At 44.6% G+C, this 16,259-nt stretch overlaps 1 protein-coding gene across 1 annotated transcript in view; it reads right to left on the bottom strand.

Moving 5' to 3' along the window:
* Positions 1–8,374, bottom strand: part of ppp2r5eb (protein phosphatase 2, regulatory subunit B', epsilon isoform b) — a 123,429-nt gene extending 115,055 nt beyond the window's left edge. Inside the window, 1 exon segment of the mRNA XM_086002820.1 lies at positions 7,645–8,374. Within this exon segment, the coding sequence (XP_085858946.1) occupies positions 7,645–7,798 (154 nt within the window). The 5' untranslated portion in view covers positions 7,799–8,374.
* Positions 8,375–16,259: the final 7,885 nt, after the last annotated feature.

Genomic DNA, 16,259 nt, shown 5'->3' with positions numbered 1-16,259 from the left:
TGTTTTGAAGAGCAAGCGCTATTTTAAGTCAAATATAAAAAGATTCTAAAGCTTCTGTACCAATAACATTTCCAATTATCTTTTCCGTTGATTACTTGCGGTAACCCAAGATAATCTACGCTTGGACAGTGCTGCTGGAAAACCCAATTTGGTTACTGCCATGTACCAAACTGGGAACCCCCTTCAGTTTGTTTCTTTCTTGTTGAAGATGTTATTGTAATTAAGCACGTGTTTGGCATTTCAATGCGGTTAATGAGGAAATGCTCTAGAACAAGAATATTTATGAAGAACGTGCCAAAGAACAGCACATGACCGACAATTGTGTCAGATAATTTTAAGCATCAGAACGTGATACTGTATTTGAAACCACAAGTATTAATAAATTCAGTTACCATTACGCTTTTCATTATTTTAAAACTCGATCACCAGCCGAATTAATGCTAAAATCACATGACCCCCCCCTCCCCCACCCATTGAGACTACTTTTAAAATGCATGAAAGGCAAAAATACACTAAGTAGCTTTTTATTTTAGATCTGAAAACTAATCAGGAAATTACTTGCAAATCAATACAGCAACCCAACCTTAAAATGAAGCAGGCTACATCAAAAGCAACAACGGTGGGCAAGCTGATGCTGGCTTTTTGATTCCCTCACGTTATTGATTTGTAGTTAATTTCTTTACTGCGACAGGTCCATACCATTACGCATATAATTTGCAATATTATACATCTTTCCCGTGGCGATTGTCACAACTGAATTTATTATTCCACAGGCTAAAGCCAAAACTGCTGTAGGTATCTCCACTCATGACATGGGGGGGGGGGGGGGGGGGACCACATGGTATGATAACAAGCCAAAAAGACTAGGGGGGATCTCTTGTTCATCTTCAGTCTGTGTTATTAGCTGATTACAGCCACTTCGACATTTGCATCTACAGTAATGGTTATAGTACTGGACTAGCAAATCAGTTCAAATCCCACCATGGCAAGTTGTGAATTTGGAATTCAATAAATTTGGTAGTTTGTGTCTAGCACATGAAAATATGAGCACGAGAGCGGTCAGATTGTTGTAAAAACCAAACTGGTACATGTTCTTCAGGGAAGTGAAACTCCTACTCCTACCCAGTCTGACCTACACACGATTCTTGTGTACATTACATGGCTGATTCCTAGAGCCCTCCGAGGTGGCCCTGCATGCTAGTCAGTTGTAGAGAGAAAACAAATTGCAACCTGGACAACTAGGGTTGGATGATAAATGCAACCTTTCCAGTGTCATCCAAGTCCTGAGAGAGAAAACAACTTTTTAAAAACTGGCCTCATTGAAGTGAGCGGAAAATAATCGCGAGTTCCACCTGCTTATTGCTATTAAGTGACTCCTGCTAGAAAGTGTGCGTATATATGCACAATGTGAAAACTGGTCTGTGATCCTGCCACAGTCAAATAGCCTGCTGATATGCATTACCTCACACATGGGTGAGGTATCGGGAAGCTGCCAGCATCTGCCCCATGCTTCTGGAGCGAACCAGAGAGAAATAAATACCATTTTGTCTATTTGATGATATTGCATGATATAGAAATACATCACAGTAGAGGAAAAAGTAGCCACTGAGGAGGAGGAAATGAGGAGTTGGGGGACAGAAAGGACAGTTAGAGTTGTTTGGCATTTGGAAGCAAGGAGGGAGCTGGGAAGGCTGAGAATTATGGAGAAAGGACTACCAGAGGGCAAGGCATGGTGGCTGGAGAGCAGTCGCCGATGTTGGAATGGGGAATGAGGAAGAATTTGCCATCACTGTGTTCATTTGATCAGTGTGCCTGCAAGTACTTCACTTGCAACTGAGAAAGGAAGAATTTAATTGTGATAGGTAATTGAACACAGCTTGCAGATGGAGTTGCTTTGCCAGCATAGGGCTCCACGCTGAAGGGCTGCTTACTTGCATGATTGAACCCTTAATGATGCCTATGTAAAAGATGAATGACTTCTGGTTTTGAAGCTAAAAGACAAATTTCATTTTTGGAACGTTTCTACCGTAACGGAGTGCTATTATCAAATCGAAACTATTTGAACAGATGAAGTCAGACAAGCTTAATGACCCACTTGGTCAGTTAACTAACCTTTGTCTCCAAAACCCCCAAAATCCTTTACTTTTTAGTATTTCTGCAGAGAGCGGAGGGAAGAAAAAATATGACTGCTTCCTCATCTGCCAGTGTGATTATAGTTTACAATAAATCAAGCCTCCTCTCTGAACAAACAGATTTCATTCTGTACCAGAAAATAAACTTCCTGAAATGTCAAAGGGGTATCCCAACAGTTAAGAACACAATGTTTAATCAGTTTAATTGCCTTTCACTATCCTCTAAAGTCTAGGTGACAGCAAGAAAAAAGATATATAATAATTCAACTTTGTCATTGTACAATGCACAAGTACATGAACAACGAAATGTGATCTTGCAAGCTATGAGTCCAGTACAAATAGCATTTAACATTAAACGTAAATAGCACCGTCCTGGGAGAAGCAAAGCCGCTGCGTCTGTGCGCGCCATTCCATTTCCACCATTCCTCCTGTCCGACAATCTTCAGCCCAACACCCGGGCCTGCTCACCAGCCGCCCCTCCCGGGGCTCCTTCCGTGACCTTCTGCACCTGGTCTTCCCTGATGGTCACCCCTCCAGGTACTAACCAGGCCTGGCGCTGCTTAGCTTCCAAGCCTTGCCAGTGACCCTGTCCCTAGTCCCAGGAACAGGGCCGAGTCCCTAGTCCCAAGAACAGGGTACCGAGTCTAACAATTGTTAATATTTGATGGGTTTTTGCAGACCAACAACAAACACAGAAACACAAGGCACAGGAGTAGGCAATTCAGCCCCTCATACCTGCTCCGCCATTCAATTAGATCTTTACTGATCTGCACCACAATTTACCTGCCTTTGCTCCATTTCCCTAACCCGTACCTAACAAAAATCTATCTAGCTCAGTCTTGAAAGCTCCCAATTGTCCACAGTCTTTTGGGGGGGGGGGGGGAAAAAGAGTTGCTGATTTCTACTACCCTTTGCGTGGAAAAAGTGCTTCCTGATTTCACTCCTGAATAACCTAGTTCTAATTTTAAGTTTATATCCCCTTGTTCTCGATTCCCCCACCAGATGAAATAGCCTCTCCGCACCTACCCTATCAAGTCCGCTTAATATTTTAAACACCTCGATCAGATCACCCCTCAATCTTCTACATGCAAGGGAATACAAGCCAAGTTTATGCAACCTGTCCTCATAATTTAACCCTCTGAGCCCCATTATCTACACTCTACCCCCCTCTAAAGGACAATATATCCTTCCTGAGGTGCAGTGCCCAGAACTGAATGCAGGTCTTCAGATGTGCCCTGACCAAGGCTATAGGAATATCCTCATATACAACACAATTAGAGACAGAACACTGATACCATAAAACATTGTATGGCGAGGTTATCCACTTCGGTGGCAAAAATAGGAAGACAGATTATCTGAATGGCAATAGATTGGGAAAAGGGGAAGTGCAACGAGACCTGGGTGTCCTTGTGCACCAGTCACTGAAGGTAAGCATGCAGGTGCAGCAGGCGGTTAAGAAGGCAAATGGTATGTTGGCCTTTATAGCGAGAGGATTCGAGTACAGGAGCAAGGATGTCTTGCTGCAGTTGTACAGGGCCTTGGTGAGACCACACCTTGAGTAGTGTGTGCAGTTTTGGTCACCTTATCTGAGGAAGGATGTTCTTGCCATGGAGGGAGTGTAGCAAAGATTCACCAGACTGATACCTGGGATGGCAGGAATGAAGTATGAGGAGAGATTGGGTCGATTAGGCTTATATTCGCTAGAGTTTAGAAGAATGAGAGGGGATCTCATTGAAACTTATAAAATTCTAACAGGACTAGACAGACTAGATGCAGGAAAGATGTTCCCGATGGCAGGGGAGTCCAGAACCAGGGGTCACAGTCTAAGGATAAGGGGTAAGCCATTTAGGACAGAGATGAGGAGGAATTTCTTCACCCAGAGAGTGGTGAACCTGTGGAATTCTCTACCACACAAGGCAGTTGAGACCAATTCATTAAATATATTCAAGAGTTAGATATATTTCTTAAGACTAAAGAGATCAAGGGATATGGGGACAAAGCAGGGACAGGGTACTGAATTTGGATGATCAGCCATGATCTCATTAAATGGCTCGAGGGCCGAATGGCCTACTCCTGCTCCTATCTTCTATGTTTCTATGTTTCTAAAGAGACAACCTCTAGGATTAAAGTGATTTTATATTAAATCTGTTGGTAAAATATAACTTCGCAAAAAGTAATCTTATGATCAACCACACCCCAACTACTATGGCATGTTAACTAAGGCAAAGTGACTATCAAGCAATTCCCAGAAGAGCAGAGACATCACAATACATTAAAATAATTCCACAATGCCAGATTGACGCTCAGTACCAGAAAATGTATCCTTCTTGCAGGAAAGGTGGAAGGTTCAACACTGGTTCTCCCGATGGCCTTAAGCGGGTTTATCCATTGAGTATCTCAGCCATGCAAACCAGCAAAGTTCCAGGTTTCACTTCTGGTCTGTGCCGAGTTAGCTAATCTCCGCTGGTGCACAGTGAGGTCAATACAACAAGGCCCCAGTGCCACTTCAACCTTCCAGGCTTGGCATCACCTAATCACTACTTACCTCCCTCCTACAACCTACAGGTATAGGCTTGTCGTAATCACTAACTCTCGATATACCTCATTTTGTGTCTCATGATTTTCAACCTTGGTGCTGATCTGTACTGCGGTCCTTTGTCCTTCACCTAAAATATCCCAGTAATATGAATATGCTTTGCCAAGAAAAATGATGACTGGAGACAGGAACATAATCGTATGACTTTTCACGGTACAGCAACATCGAAAACAAAACAATTACAAGGTGTGATAGTTTGAAAAACTAAGGAGGAAAGCAAGTGACATTTCTTTCAATGCTCTGGTAAAATTATTTCAATACTGCACAGTGACAGCATGCAAAGTGTATAGTATAATTGTATTTATAATGAAGGATGGGTACATTGTCACATTGTCCACGTCATCCCTAATTGGAACAGCATTACACAATATGGACATTAGTCTTTTCAGATGCTAAATGGATTCTTTAAATAGCAACTAACTGTATTAAGAAAAACTACTGTGCATATATTATTGTCAATAATATCTTGGCGAATTTAAAGCAGTAACAATTTCAGGATTCAGGTGTTGGACATAAATTGCTCAAATTGCACTCTTATGATTTAGCAGTCAATTGAACCACTCAGTTGAAATATGCCTTCTACTTCAGAGAGGTCTTCATTAACTTCTTCTGCCAACAACTGGACCAATTGGGCCTAAAATCAGCACAAGACAACAAGGTGTGCAACTTTTAGGAAGGGGCTGAAAGAAAGAAAATAACACTGATGTTGTCTAACTAACCCCACTGGAGTAAGGTTTCCAAAGGACTGATTACAAAGCTCTAGTAACAGCACTTGTGGATTTTCAAGTTCAAACTGTACTGCACTCCTGCTAAAAAAGTGTATGTTAGCAAGTGGCCTGCAAGGGGAAAATCCTATTCCAATTAATACATTTCCAGTAAGCGTGCTTATTACATTTATTTTGCATTGTTTTCTGCTAATGTTTTTTCACTTTGAAAAATCTGTTTCCTGGGTAAAGCCACTGCAGAGCACTTGTGAGCTATACAGAACCGAGATGGTCCCAGGTCCGATCACCAGTCTGTGCTGAGATAGCTGATCTCAATAATGGTAGCAGTTGGGCTTCAGAGACGAGAAGGAATGGCGAAGCAAAAAAAAAAATCAACCAGGTTCATACTCTTGATCATTATCCAGTGACCACCCCCCCCCCCCCCACCCAACCAGAAAGTGTGCGCGAGGACAGCATTCGGCTTGGTTGTCATGATCTCCCGCCAATGAATAGGTTACTAACAATCACCATTAGGCAGTGAAGAATGGCCCTTTAGACAAGATACTGAAGGACTACCAGCACCTGTGGAACTGAACCCCAGCAAAAGTCAGTGTCTTTATGAAAGACACTCTGGGGAAGGGTAAAATCATTTTCTTCCCTTTATACACAAGTTTTATATTCCAGCCCAGTAAATAAACTGAGAATGACTGACTATATATCCAAGCTGCCTCCTGTAAAAAAGTTACATTGCCACTATAAAACAGCAATTCAAACAAGAGTTATAGAACAATTTCTATCAAAACTGCGACAGCCAAACCTGTCTCCATTATCATTAATATTCATGTCTATACTAGTATCCTAAATAAGTGATTAAACTGTAAAGTATTGTAATACCTAGTAACATGTTGTAGAGCACACTTCCAAACACCATTTCAACCCAATTACAAGTAAAATAGAACCAACTGTAGAACAGTACTTGTCCAATCAGCATGAGTAATTTATTTTAACAATCACATCTGCAAAATCTTTAGCATTTCTGTCAGAGTACCGCTAGCAATCTTAAGAAAATGTGTGTGGCATCCATCAGCCACATATTATATATACTGTATTACAGCATGTACTCTAACATAGTATGGCTTATCTTTCTGACCCTTACTTGACCTTCCCTGAAATAATCCTGGGTGTGAGGACTGTAGACCTCACTCACAGGAGGACCAACAGCAGGAAACTGCAATAACCATCAATCCTACTGTAGAACTCCAGCTCCCATCATTTTGAAAGTTGTAATTTTCAGCTAGCTATAGTTTATCTTAGACTTGGGAGGCAAACCGCAACAGATTTGGCAACATACAGCCTTTGGAAGACCATTACAATACCCATGCTCACCTGTGGGTGTAGCACACTGATAACAGCATAATAACTCACCTGATCAATGAGATTTAGTTAAATGTTACAGGTACACACAACTCAAAATGTCAATAATCAAATTAAAGCTATCCGTAAACCATTTACTTAACACTGGCACCCCACAAGGAAACAGATACAAACGTCAGCGCCTCTAGAGACCTCTTACTTCAGCAACAGGGAATGGACTGTGAAGTCACTGTCAGCCTAGCAACCACACAATGGCGCACCTACTGTAGCTGGGCCACCAGGACAGGAGGGGAGGACAATCTTGCCCTTTACAGGTGATCCAAGAGTCAAAACTCACCACCGCAGAGAAAACTTGCAAAAGAACAATCTCGTGAGAGGTTTCAGGTCGGGCCAAATACCTGACACATATAAAAAGTATATAGTGAAGGGGAGAGGCACCGATGCAGACGCCTAGTCCTCTTCCAACTGACGTTTAAATGACCAGGTTGGATATTTACACCCAACTTAAACTACACGCCAGTTATCCTCCTTACATTGAATTAAAGAAGCCTCTCCAGCACCTTAAAAAAAGTTAATTTCCCAGATGAAATCGGCTGTTGAAGATTGGGACCGCTCGTCAGCCATAAACTGCTTTGAGTTTATCTATCTGCAACTATAAACTACTGAGTTTATCTACCCGCAACTATTTATCTACCGGTGTTTCTAGCGACCTGGACTAGCTCAGGCCACCCTCTTTCGCAAGCTGCCTGAAGAAGTGGGAACAGAGAAATAAATGCAAAGGCGAAATAATGCTGCAGCGGCTGCTGCTGGAGGAGGGGCCCGGCTCTCCGGCCCTTACCTTTGAGCTGAGGCAGGGGATTTAAGTCGACGGCTTTGCCTTGGATCTTGTACTGCGACGAGCTCTGTGATCGCTTCTGCTTGGCCTTCCGAACGGACTTGCGAGAAAACCCGTCTACTTTCTCCACGGGGGTGGTGACGGTGGGCGAGGACATATCCCTTTCCCGAGCCGGGGCCGAGTCACCTCCGGAGGAGCGGCGGCGGCGTTAAAACCACACAGACACACACACAGCAGCTTCCTTCCCCCCCCCAAAAAAAGAGCCGCACGGCCGGCCGGCTGGCAACGATGGGGCGGGCCCCCTCTCCCCTCCGCCGGCGGCCTCTCCGGCTCCTGCTGCTCTGGAGGGGGGGTGTCGCACAAGCGAGCTCGATGCCGGAGCAACCCCAGGCTTGTGTCGAGTCCGTGGAGTCGGGGGGCCCGCTCTCGTCTCCTCGCTCACTTCAAGCGTCCATTAAATTCCGGCTGACCGGCGGCGTGTGTTCGGGATCACACACACCCCCCCAAAAAAATTATATCATTTACAATTCTTTTGTTTTAAACTGTCACATTCCTCGAGCAGACTTGCTTTTCTTTCCCCCCCTCCTGCCCTTTCCCTCGCTTCTGCCTCCGTTCTTGTGTGATGTGGTATTTTTTCCCCCTCTATTGTGTTCTTCTTCCTTTTGTGTCAGTCGCGATGGGCCGCCTCCATTTCCAACATGGGGTTGTGGTCAGACCAGTGAGGGAGTGGGGGGAGGAGGGGATGTGGGCGGGGGGAACGCCATCCGTCCCGCCCCTGAAGAGCTCGCCGATTGGTGAAGATCGCCGCGCGCCGCCGACGTCGGGTGGCGGAAGCGCCCGCTGACTGGTTGGTTTGCGGTGCCAATCGAGGCGAAACGTCACGCCGCCGGCAGTTTCTGAGCGGCCGAGGCCGACGTCAATCGAGTGGCGTCACGACGCTGGGAAGGTTGTCTGGAGGGGGCGGGGCAAGAACAAACCGGTTCGGTTGAACGGCGATGACGTTGTTTCACAAAGGCCGTTCGGATAGGCCGGGAGGTGAGCAGGTACCCGTATGAACCACTGTTTGGTGCCACAGTTAAAAAGGAGTTTGTGGCCTGGGGAGAGCAGAGCAGAGTCGTATCAAAATTGCATGTTGAGCTTTCTAAAGCATAATGATCTTGGTCTGCAAACTCGATTGAGTGTGTTTATTTTTTTACTTTTTTTATTCGTTCCTGGGATGTGGAGGTCACTGGCAAGGCCAGCATTTATTGCCCATCCCTAGTTGCCATTGAGAAGGTGGTGGTGAACCGCCTTGAACCGCTGCAGTCTGTGTGGTGAAGGTACTCCCTGTGATGAAATATGTCATTCATCAGACTCTGTAGTTAACTACATATATTGTATTGCCTGCTCCGGTGTTTCACCTTGGATTGTGTATAGTGCACCGCCCCCTTTGTGTGTCGGCTCCGCCCATACCTGGCCCTACTTAAGACAAGCCCAGGCTTGTCTTGCAGCATGCTAGGTGGAAGACACAGGCATCTTTTCTTTGCTAATAAAAGCCTTGTTTTATTCAGTTAACTTTGAGTCTTGAAGTCATTGAGGCGCATCACTCCCACAGTGCAGGTGACGAAGGAGCAGCGCTCCGAAAGCTTGTGATTTCAAATAAAGCTGTTGGACTATAACCTGGTGTTGTGTGACTTCTTACATTTGTCCACCCTAGTCCAACTCCGGCATCTCCACACATGTATTTCCAGCAGGCTTCACAAGATAGTGATCAGAAGCAGTACTTGATTGGCTGTGAAGCACTTTGTGACATCCTGAGATGTAAGGTGCTATATAAGTGCAAGTTCTTTCTTGCCTTTAAATACCTCTATGTGTTATCATAAAATTGTCGTTTGGTAATGTGCATTGTGGTGTTGCGTTATACAGACCAGGAAATGTCCAAGTTTCAATCCCTATTCTATGCTGGCGGTAGAGGTACTACAGTTGACCTAAACATCTCTAAATTGGGGAAGGGAAAAATTTGTTCTATGAAGATAGAGTGCTATTAGCAGAGAATAGGGCAGTGGGATTAGTTTTGATTTGTGCTAACAAAGAGCTGGCACAGACCCAATGGGCCAAACGGCCACCTCCTGTGCTGTACACCTTTATGGTTCCATGGTCAGGGTTTCTGCTTGTGATCACTATCTGATAAACCCTGCTGGAAATACATGTAGTCAGGTAAAAAAGGACCAGGCTTCTGGATGAATAGTTTGACAATTAGTTTGGCAATATTCGCTGTGTAGGCTTACACACAAAGAATGGCACTACTGTAAGGCCAATAGTACTCGTAATGCCACCTCCGCATGAGTCATGGCATTTCAGAGGCAGGTATGTATGTTAATCACTGAAGATTAGCTCAGCATACCTACCTGGTGTGGTCAGTAATTCCTCCTTACTCCATCATTCATAGAGCATATTCAATTCTGAATATTATTTGCCAAAATGAGCTTCCCCCCAGAGCTGCCACACAAGTGGCCCACATTACAAATATATGTGAGAGACCGTGATAGTCGTGTCCATCCATGCCAAAATGGTGGTGAGCTTCCGGATGAGATGTTAAACTGAGGCCCCATCTGCCCTCTCAGGTGGATGTAAAAGATCCCATGGCACTATTTCGAAGAAGAGTAGGGGAGTTAGCCCTATAGTTGGCCAAGAGTGTCCTGGCCAATATTTATCCCTCGGATCAACATCACTAAAAAAAAATTATCTGGTCATTTATAAAGCATATGGGATCCTGGGCTTTATAGATACATAGAAGATAGGAGCAGGAGTAGGCCATTCGGCCCTTCGAGCCTGCTCCGCCATTCAATGAGATCATGGCTGATCATCCAAATTCAGTACCTGCCTTCTCCCCATATCCCTTGATCCCTTTAGCCTTAAGAAATATATCCAACTCTTTCTTGAATATACTTAATGAACTGGCCTCCACCGCCCTCTGTGGCAGAGAATTCCACAGGTTCACCACTCTCTAGGTGAAGAAATTCCTCCTCATTTCAGTCCTAAATGGCTTACCCCTTATCCTTAGACTATGACCCCTGGTTCTGGACTCCCCGGCCATCAGAAACATCCTTCCTGCATCTAGTCTGTCCAGGCCTGACAGAATTTTATAGGTTTCGATGAGATCCCCTCTCAATCTTCTAAACTCCAGTGAGTATAAGCCCAATCGACACAATCTCTCCTCATACGTCATTCCTGCCATCCCAGGTATCAGCCTGGTGAATCTTCGCTGCACTCCTTCCATGGCAAGAACGTCCTTCCTCAGGTAAGGCGACCAAAACTGCACACAATACTCAAGGTGTGGTCTCACCAAGGCCCTGTACAACTGCAGCAAGACATCCTTGTTCTTGTACTCGAACCCTCTTGCTACGAAGGCCAACATACCATTTGCCTTCTTAACCGCCTGCTGCACCTGTATGCTTACCTTCAGCGACTGGTGTACAAGAACACCCAGGTCTCTTTGCACTTCCCCTTCTCCCAATCTATTACCATTCAAATAATAATCTGCCTTCCTGTTTTTGCCACCAAAGTGGATAACCTCACATTTATCCACATTATAGTGCATTTGCCATGTTTCTGCCCAATCACCCAACCTGTCCAAATCGTGCTGGAGTTTCACGACATCCTCCTCACAGCACATCCTCCCCCCAGCTTTGTGTCGTCTGCAAATTTGGAGATATTACATCCAATTCCCTCGTCCAGATCATTAATATATATTGTGAACAGCTGGGGTCCTAGGACCGATCCTTGCGGTACCCCACTAGTCACTGCCTGCCACTCAGAAAATGACCCGTTTATTCCAACTCTTTGTTTTCTGTCCGCCAACCAGTTCTCTATCCAAGTCAATACCTTGCCCCCAATCCCATGTGCCTTAATTTTGCACGCTAATCTCTTATGCGGGACCTTATCGAAAGCCTTCTGAAAGTCCAAATACACCACATCCACTGGTTCTCCCTTATCTATTTTACCAGTTACATCCTCAAAAAATTCCAGTAGATTAGTCAAGCATGATTTACCTTTTGTAAATCCATGTTGACTTTGTCCGATCCAGTCACTGCTTTCCAAGTGCTCTGCTATTACATCTTTTATAATGGACTCTAGCATTTTCCCCACTACCGATGTCAAGCTTACCGGTCTATAATTCCCCGCCTTTTCTCTACCACCTTTTTTGAATAGTGGGGTAACATTAGCTACCCGCCAATCCATGGGTACCGTTCCAGAGTCTATCGAGTTCTGGAAGATGACCAGCAATGCATCTACTATTTCTAGGGCCACTTCCTTAAGTACCCTGGGATGTAGATTATCAGGCCCTGGGGATTTATCGGCCTTCAGTCCCATCAATTTTCCTAACACCATTTCCCTACAAATACTGATTTCTTTCAGTTCCACTCTTTCATCAGACCCTATGTTCCCCGGCATCTCTGGGAGGTTATTTGTGTCCTCCTTTGTGAAGACAGAACCAAAATATGTATTTAGTTGGTAAGTAGAGGCATCGAGTACAAAAGCCAGGAAGTTATGCTAAACCTACATAAAACACTCGTTTGGTCCCAGCTGGAGTATTGTGTCCAATTCTGGGCACCACACTTTAGGAAGGAAGTGAAGGCTTTGAGGAGGGTGCAGAAGAAATTTACTCGAATAGTTCCAGGGATGAGGGAATACAGTTACGTGGAGAAACTGGGGTTGTTTTCCTTAGAACAGAGAAGGCTAAGAGGAGATTTGATATAGGTGTTTAAAATCATGAAGGATTTAGCTAGAGTAAATAAAAAACTGTTTCCAATGGCTGAAGGGCCAATAACCAGAGGCCACAGATTTAAGGTGGTTGGCAAAAGAACCAGAGGCGACATGAGGAAAAGCTTTTTTACGCAGCGAGTGGTTAGGATTTGGAATGCACTGCCTGATAGGGTGGTGGAGGCAGATTCAATAGTAGCCTTCAAAAGAGAATTGGATAAATACTTGAAGGAGAAAATTTGCAGTGATATGGGGAAGGGACGGGGGAGTGGGAATAATTGGATTGCTCCTCGAAGGAGCCGGCGCAGATTCGATGGACCGAATGGCCTCATTCTGTAGTGTACCATTCTATGTTTCTATGATTATCATATTGCTGTTTGTGGGATCTCGCTGTGTGCAAAATGACCGCCATGTTTCCTACATTTCCTACACAAGTCCTCAGATAATGAAGCAGTCCATTCCCACATGCAACAAGACCTGGACGATATTCAGGCTTGGGCTCATAAGTAGCTGGTAACATTTGTGCCACACAAGTGCCAGGCAATGACTATCTCCAACAAGCGAGAGCCTAACCACCGCCCCTTGACATTCAACGGCATTACCATCGTCGAATCCCCCACCATCAACATCCTGGGGGGTCACCATTGACCAGAAACTTAACTGGACCAGCCACATAAGTACTGTGGCAACAAGAGCAGGTCAGAGGCTCGGTATTCTGCGGTGAGTGTCTCACCTCCTGACTCCCCAAAGCCTTTCCACCATCTACAAGGCACAAGTAAGGAGTGTGATGGAATACTCTCCACTTGCCTGGATGAGTGCCGCTCCAACAACACTCAAGAAGCTCGACACCATCCAGGAGAAAACAGCCTGCTTGATTGGCACCCCATCCACCACCTTAAACATTCACTCCCTCCACCACCGGCGTACCATGGCTGCCGTGTGTACCATCTACAAGATGCACTGCAGCAGCTCGCCAAGGCTTCTTCAGCAGCACCTCCCAAACCCACGACCTCTTCCACCTAGAAGGACAAGGGCAGCAGGCACATGGGAACACCATCACCTCCAAGTTCCCCTCCAAGACACACACCATCCTGACTTAGAAGTATATCCTTCATCATCGCAGGGTCAAAATCCTGGAACTCCCTCCCTAACAGCACTGTGGGAGTACCTTCACCACACAGACTGCAGCGGTTCAAGAAGGCGGCTCACCACCACCTTCTCAAGGGCAACTAGGGATGGGCAATAAATGCTGGCCTTGCCAGCGATGCCCACATCCCATAAACGAATTTTTTTTTAAAATTACAACAGTGACTACCCTTCAAAAATACTTCATTGGCTGTAAAGTACTTTCCAATCCTGAGGTTGTGAAAGGTGCGATATAAATGCAAGCCTTCTTTCTTTCTTAAACATGCAATTCTTTATTTTCTAACTCAGATTAGATTTGGTGAAAAGATTGAACAGTCATCATAAACAACAAAATATGATGATCACAAAAAAATACGTAATTTTACAAGACTGTCCAGTGATGCTGCATATTAATATACTAAGCTATGGCCCTGTACCACAGATTGGTAGAATAGACATGTGCATTAATCATACAATGATTGTGTCTGCTGTGGCTGGTATCACTCTCACCTCTGAGTCAGAAGCTGTGGGTTCAAGTCCCACTCCAACATGAATCTGAGCCCGTAAGCCAGGCTGACACTCCAGTGCAGTACTGAGGGATTGCTGCACTGTCGGAGCTGCCATCTTTCAGATGAAGCTTTAAGTTGAGGCCCCGTCTGCTTTCTCAGGTGGACGTAAAAGATCCCATGGCACTATTTCAAAGAAGAACAGAAGAGTTCTCCCCAGTGTCCTGGCCAATATATCTCTCAATCATACTACTTTGGCTGTAAAGTGTTTTGGGACGTCCTTAGGTCATGAAAGGTGCTGTATAAATGCAAGTCTTTTTTTCCCCTAACAGAAACTTCCAAAACCCAATCAGATCATTTGGGAAAGAACAGGGTCAAACATATACAGTTTCCTTCATGGAGGGATAAAATCAGGCGGTTTTCAGTTACAATGGCCCGGAATTTGCGGTTGGTAATAACAGCGAATTAATAGTGTTCGCTGTTATTACCCCTTTGAAAATTGACCGCAACTTCAGGATTTAGCACATGTGCATCCTAACACGGAAGTCCTGAAGTTGCAGTCAGTCACTCACTGCTCCGACACCGGCTACGCTGTGGACCACCGCCCCTCCCCCATAGCCGAAAATCAGTGTAATCAGTGAAATTGATGAAAACTTTGGTCTTTCTGCAGTAATAGCGATGTTAAATACCCCATTAAAAGTTAGATTCTTTTGGATTAGGTATAACTGAGGTTTTAACAGCGTATTGACTGCTAAACAAATGTTATGGCCCTAAAAAACTAATTATAATTTTGTGGAGTTTCAAATTGATCCATTTTCGTAACAATTACAATTTTTAAGAAACTTTAAAAAGAAATAATTTTTTTTTTTAACAGTTTGTTCATCTTTATTTCAGGTTTACCTTTTCCCCATGTGAGAGTCCCAGCCTTTGTTTTGCTCACTATAACATTTTTAGAAAGTTAGAATAAAAGGAGCTTATTCAATTCCTGGTTCCCGGTCTGTGAGAATTCTGCATTGTGATTGGCTGCTTAGATTCCCCATTAATTTACACTGATCCCAACTGAACATCGGAAAAGCAGAACTTCTTGCCACAGAGATTGTGAGCTCTTTGTGGGAAGCTTACTTCGGGGCCAGCGGCAAACGCCTTTGCTTCGCCGCTGTCCACAAATAGTAGCATATGAGGACGACACTGCGCCCCATCCTGTCAGTGAAGATCTGATGTGTGCCCAGATTACTTAAAATTATGCAATGACTACTAAAGGGTAAAGATTTTTTTCCAGGTTTCTCTCCTTACCCTTCTTCCTTTGAAGAGAGTAACTCATAGGTGCTGGCAGTCATCTGGTACAGGAAACTCTTTTTTATCCGGCACCGATGGGACCGGCGTGGTGCCGGTTTATCAAAAAGTCCGGATTACAGAGAGGTATAGTAAAAGGTACGAGAGCCCGGTACACGGCCACAGATCCAGGCGTCCCTGTTGCTTAGCAACAGGTGCAGGAACCCCGCCACAAGATCCAGGCGTCCCTGTTGCTTAGCAACAGGTGCAGGAACCCCGGTTACACAGCCACAGATACAGGAACAGCCACTAATATGAAGTAAAACTTACCTGAACCTACTCCTGAATTTTGCCGGTTAACAGAGATTTCCGGTTATTTTAGGTGCCGGTAAATTGAGAGTTTCCTGTACCTTGATAAGATGATAGTCGTCACGTGTGAGCCTGGACAGTGACTGTCAGCAGGTGATTTAACCATGGGAGGCTTCACAGCCAAATCTAATCCTGTCCTCATTAAGCATGAACATATGTGCACTTTCCAACTGCAGTGATGGATAGCAATCAGGATTTGAAACTTGGTTATTATAGTTATCCCTTCTAACCCAGGATCAATGAGACCAACAGTAGTGCTACTGGGTGAGATTGGCAAACTCAGCAGAAATTATGGATTGGAACTGGGATTAGCTTGATCTGTATGCCTCAGTCCCACCCCATATGATGCATTTTACCCACTGAGATGTTAGAGGTATTGGAAGGTAGCAGATGTAACCCCACTATTCAAGAAAGGAGGAAGAGAGAAAACAGGGAACTAAAGGCCAGTTAGCCTGACATCAGTAGTAGGGAAAATGCTGGAATCTATTATCAGGGACGTGGTAACAGGGCGCTTAGAAAATCATAAAAGGGAAATCGTGTTTGACATAGAAACATGAGTAGGCCATTTGAACCTGCTCTGCCATTCAACAAGATCATGGCTGA

This window comes from Somniosus microcephalus, chromosome 12 (assembly GCF_052327205.1).
Source record: "Somniosus microcephalus isolate GS21.2 chromosome 12, FLI_Smic_1.0, whole genome shotgun sequence".
Taxonomy (NCBI): domain Eukaryota; kingdom Metazoa; phylum Chordata; class Chondrichthyes; order Squaliformes; family Somniosidae; genus Somniosus; species Somniosus microcephalus.
The sequence above is the reverse complement of the archived record's forward strand: the minus strand, read 5'-3'. Positions and strand labels throughout refer to the sequence as shown.